At 41.5% G+C, this 5,212-nt stretch overlaps 1 protein-coding gene across 1 annotated transcript in view; it reads left to right on the top strand.

The window, feature by feature from the left end:
• LOC109924537 (nuclear receptor subfamily 4 group A member 1-like) overlaps window positions 1-5,212 on the top strand; it is a 36,558-nt gene that overhangs the window by 22,528 nt on the left and 8,818 nt on the right. Inside the window, exon 3 of the mRNA XM_048618830.1 lies at window positions 2,929-2,980. Coding sequence (XP_048474787.1) covers window positions 2,929-2,980 — 52 coding nt within the window. The remainder of the gene's footprint in view (window positions 1-2,928; window positions 2,981-5,212) is intronic.

Here is a 5,212-nt window from a genome sequence, read left to right as displayed (position 1 = left end):
TCCTTCCCTGAGAGCATTGTAGGTCTACCTACAGCACATGGACTGTAGCGGTTCAAGAAGGCAGCTCACCACCATCTTCTCAAGGGCCAACTCAAGACGGATAATAAATGCTGGCCCAGCCAGCGATGCCCACATCCTGTGAATGATTAAAGAGAATAAAAAAAAAAAAATCAAGCTTGTTTTCCCCATTGAATTTGGAATATAGGAACAGGATTAGGCCTTTCAGCCTGTCAAGCCTTTTCTTCTATTCAATCATCTATGGCCTAACTCAACAGACCTGCCTTTGGCCCTAATACCTTTGCTTAACAAAAAATGATCAATCTCAGATTTAAAATTAACAACTGATCGATCATCCACTGCCATTTGTGGAAAAGAGTTGCAAACCTTAAGCACTCCTTATGCATCGACGTGCTTCCTAACATCTCTCCTGAACAGTCTAGCCATAATTCTCAGACAATGCCCCTAGTTCTAGAATCCCCAACCAGTGGAAATGTTTTATCTTTATCTGCCCTGTCTTTTCTGTTAATAACTTGAATACTTGGTTAAGATCACCCCTTAACCTTCTAAATTATGGAGAAAACAGGCCTAATTTGTATAATCTCTCCTCATAACTTAATCCCTGAAGTCCAGGTATCATTCTTGTAAACCTACATTGTATTTCCTCCAAGGCCAATCTATCCTTCCTAAGGTGTGGTGCCCAGATCTGTTCACAGCACTTCAAGTGGGGTCTAACCGGGGTTTTGTATAACTGCAACATAACCTCTGCATCCTCATACTTCAGTCCTCCAGATATAAACGCCATTAACTTTGTTGATTATTTTCTGGATCTGTTTGCAGCATTTTAAAGATCTAACCATCTGAACTCCCAAGTCTCTTTGGACATCCACTGTATTTAACTTCATTCCATCTAGAAAGTACCCTGATCTATCCTTCCTTGGTCTAAAATGGATAACCTCACACTTGCTTATACTGAATTTCATCTGCCATAGTTAGATCATGGTTGATCTGTGGATTAGTTCTAGCTACCCACCTTGGTTCCCTAACCCTTAATAACCAACAAACATCTTGAAATTTTCAATTGACTCCAGCGTGAGGGTGTTCCAGATTTCCACAGTCCTTTGTGTGAAGAAATTCTTTTTGACATCATCCATTTTCTGACATTAGCACTGAATGGCCTCTCTCCAATTTTAAGGTTCCCTCCCAACCGTTGTTCTGGATTCCCACCAGAGGAAATGGTTCCTCTTTACCTATCCTAACAAATCTTTCATTCATCTCCAACACGTCAATTAGATCAGTCCTTAATCTTCCACACGTGAAGCCTTGCCTACACAAGCTCATAATTTAACCCTTTTAGCCCCACTACACTGTTCCCACCCTTCCTGGGTATCGTCGATTGCAATCCTTCACTGCTTTTTAGCCCTTGCCCTAAGTAAATTAACTTTATAAGCTTCTGTTCTTATTATTTGATTGACTGCCTACAAATAATTCTGCCTTGCATTCAGGTCAGTGTCATTTATATGTGTTCTATAACCACTGAATATCAAACAAGCATGTAATTGTATTTACAAGTAAGAATAACAAAAGACCCAAGTTAAATATAGACCAAAACCACATGATCAATTTATAAGGAATTTACAGTAGACTGGTTCACTAGTATTTGGAGAGGTGACCAGACTATGCCAGCAAGGATTTCGCTGTATAGTGTGCATGTAAAAATAGGACGGAGTCAAACTGAAGCCTCATCTGCCTCTCAGGTGGTGATTTAAAAAAAAATCCCATGGCCACAATTTCTGAGAAGAGCAGAGGTGATTTCCTTCATCTCTGGGCCAATATTTTTCCTTTCACCAGGATTCACAAAAGCAGATCATGTTGCTGACTGCGGGAACTTGCTGTGCACTAATTGACTGCCTCATTTCCTGCATTATAGCAGTAATCACACTTCACAAACTTCATTAACTGTGAGTTGAAGTGCTTTGGGATCTCCTAAGGCTTTTAAATATATACAAATGTATGTTATGGGTTGTCAATTACAATGTCCCTTGTTTAAAGTAAACAAATTATGGAAGCATATGAAAGCATAATTCATTCAGTTTTAACAGAATACAGTTCACAATTCTTGGCTTCAATATACCCATGCCTTTTGTGATCAGTTGTTCAGTCTGAATTTCCAACAATTCACATAAACATAGAACATAGGAGCAGGACTAGACCATTCAGCCCTTGAGTCTGCTCTGCTATTCAATATCATCTTGGCTGATCATCGAACTGAATACCTTAATCCTGCCCTCCTCCATATCCCTTGATCCCTTTTGCCACTAGAGATACATCTACCTCCTTGAAAACACAATGTTTTAGCGTCAACCACTTCCTGCGGTAGAGAATTCCACAGGCTTTACCACTCTCTGGCTGAAGACATTTGTCCTCATCACAGACCTACAATGTTTACCCCCTTATCCTGGTTCCGGATACTCTCACCATCGGGAACATCCTTCCTGCATCTAACCTGTGTAGACCTGTTAGAATTTTATAGGTTTCTATGAGATACTCCTTCATTCTTCTAAACTCTAGTGAATAGAATTCTAACCGACTCAATCTCTCCTCATACGTCAGTCCTACCATCACAGGAATCAATTTGATAAACCTTTGTTGCACTCCCTCTATAGCAAATACATTCTTCCTTAGATAAGGAAACCCAAACTGCACACAATACTCCAGGTGTGGTCTCCCCAAGGCCCTGTACAACTGCAGCAAGACATCCCTGCTCTTGTCCTTGCATCCTCTCACTATGAAGGCCAACATACCGTTTGTGGTTTTTACTGTCTGCTGTTTCTACTGTTGCAATTTTTGATCAGTTTCAACCTCCATAAACGTCAGTGGCATTAGCATTTAAAAAACTTTATGAAATTTGCTTTCATATGTTGTTTACAGTTTGCTTTAACGATGGACACATCCAAAGTTATTAAAGTTCAATGTAGCACAAGTGTGGAAAATATATATAGTGTTATGTAATATATGGGAAAAGTTACAATGAAAAAAATGACTGGTTCAAAAAAAATCTTAAACATTTCTCAGTGAGAAATGACTTTTAACCGATGGATTCCTTACTGAATCATAGAATCCCTATAGTGTGGGAACAGGCCATTCAGCCCATCAAGTCCACACTGACCCTCCAAACAGCATATCACCAGATCCAACGCCCTACCCTATTCCTGTAATGTTGCATTTCCCACAGCTAACCCACACATCCCTGGAGACTATAGGGAAACTTCCCATGGCCAATCTACCTAACCTGCACATCTTTGGACTGTGGGACAAAACCAGAGCACGCCCCCACAGACACAGGGAGAACATGCAAACTCCACACAGACAGTCACCCATAGCTGGAATCAAGCCTAGGTCCCTGGCACTGAGGCAGCAGTGCTAACCACTAAGCCATCATGCCAGCCATCCCAAGATCCACTGCTTTCTTCCCAAGATCCATTGCGTCAGTGTAACAACAAATCCATTTTTTCTCAGTCAATTGAAATATTTAATAAAATCATGAATGATTCTAGCATGTTATTGATTATGCTTGACAGTTCACTTCTGACCTCCAAGACATCACCCAAGTGGCCATTGCTCATGTGAGAGTCTAGGAAGTGAGTGCTTCTGTACTGTTCAACTGTTTGGGGGGGAGGGGGTGTGAGTCTGAGTTAGTGCCCACCAAGGTGCAAGGGTCTTCCAGTGATCATGAGCACAGTATGGGTTTCCCTCCCTGAACATGGGTGCTGAAGGCCAACTCAGGGTGAGATTAGTCGACAGACCAGGAATTCTTGACCACACACTGCAATGTCCATGGGAAGCCATGAGACTATATGACTGTTTTGTAAACCAAGTGAGTTTCCCTTCAATCATCTGGCATTGTCGATTAAAATCATTGCCAGCATTGCAACTTGGCTCAGGAATTGTCACTGCTTCACAGAGCGACGCCGCACAAAAAGGTGCATGGTCCCTTTAAATGGGCAAATGCTGCATTGACAGAGTGGGTCTTTAAAGTCAGAAGTAACAAGCAGCAAATATGACCAACTAGCCAGTGAGCAATTGCACAACACAATAAGCCCTTTAAACACTGAATTTTCCTGGCATAACGCCAACATCAAATCTGTTTTTCATCACGTAACATTGACAACACAGATATTCAGTACAGCTGTGACATTGGATCTTAGCAAGGGGTAGAGCGAGGCGGGGAAGAGGGAACCAAGATAGTTGTTTTGCAGATGTTCTGGCATCTTACCAATGGCCAGTTGCTTGGCAACAATATATCGTCCTCTCTTTGTCACATGAGCTTTCTTTGCTCAGGTGAAGATGATCCTGAATGTTATATTTAACATTTACAGTTCACATGAATGTAAATCTTTATATAATGCTCACTGTGATATTGTCGTACAGCATATTTCTTTATGAATCTCGAACAAATAAAGAAGGCAAAAAGGAAGTCTCCTCTCTATGATAAACCTCTCACAACTTTTTGCAGCTTCTGGAGATGGAGGGTTAACACTGGGCTCCCAGGTCAAATCCGACATAGATAGATGCAACGTCTCCTCTTCGTAGGAGTACACAGCATGTAAATATCCATTCCGATGCACTGTCCTGCTCGCCCTGAAGGGTGGTGTCAGAATTGAAAGAAATCATATTGGTTTATCTCGTCTGAGAAGAAGGGTAAGTTGTTTGGGCAAAAGACAGCTGTTTGAAGAGCCCTACAACCCAATATGCTGAATGTTCCAGCACTGGATAAACATGTGAGAAGTTGTTTAGCCTTAGCCCACAATCTCATTCAGTCCAACCCTTTTAGCTTTACAAAAGCAGATTGGTTGGGTTGAGTTTCTTGTTTTTTGGTTTCGAATCCATTCAGCCCTCCGTTTTTTAATGTCAGAACATCTCATCAGATGGTGCGAAAGTATGTCAGAAACTTAGGGCCTCAGCAAACAAAGTGCATTGTGAATTGGAAAGAGATTCAGAGTGCAGAGCACTGTGCAGCTATTCTAACTCTCAAGCAATGCTGAAATGTTCCATTCCAACTGTTTGTAGAAACACAACTCCTTGAATCAATAGAGATAGTAGGAAGTGCAGATGCTGGAGAATCTAAGATAACAAGGTGTAGAGCTGGATGAACACAGCAGGTCAAGCAGCATCATAGGAGCAGGAAGGCTGACGTTTCGGGCCTAGACCCTTC

The sequence above is a fragment of the Rhincodon typus genome, chromosome 41 (assembly GCF_021869965.1).
Source record: "Rhincodon typus isolate 14 chromosome 41, sRhiTyp1.1, whole genome shotgun sequence".
NCBI classification, from domain to species: domain Eukaryota; kingdom Metazoa; phylum Chordata; class Chondrichthyes; order Orectolobiformes; family Rhincodontidae; genus Rhincodon; species Rhincodon typus.
Note: the sequence above shows the minus strand (reverse complement) of the source record. Positions and strands in the feature narration are given on the sequence as shown.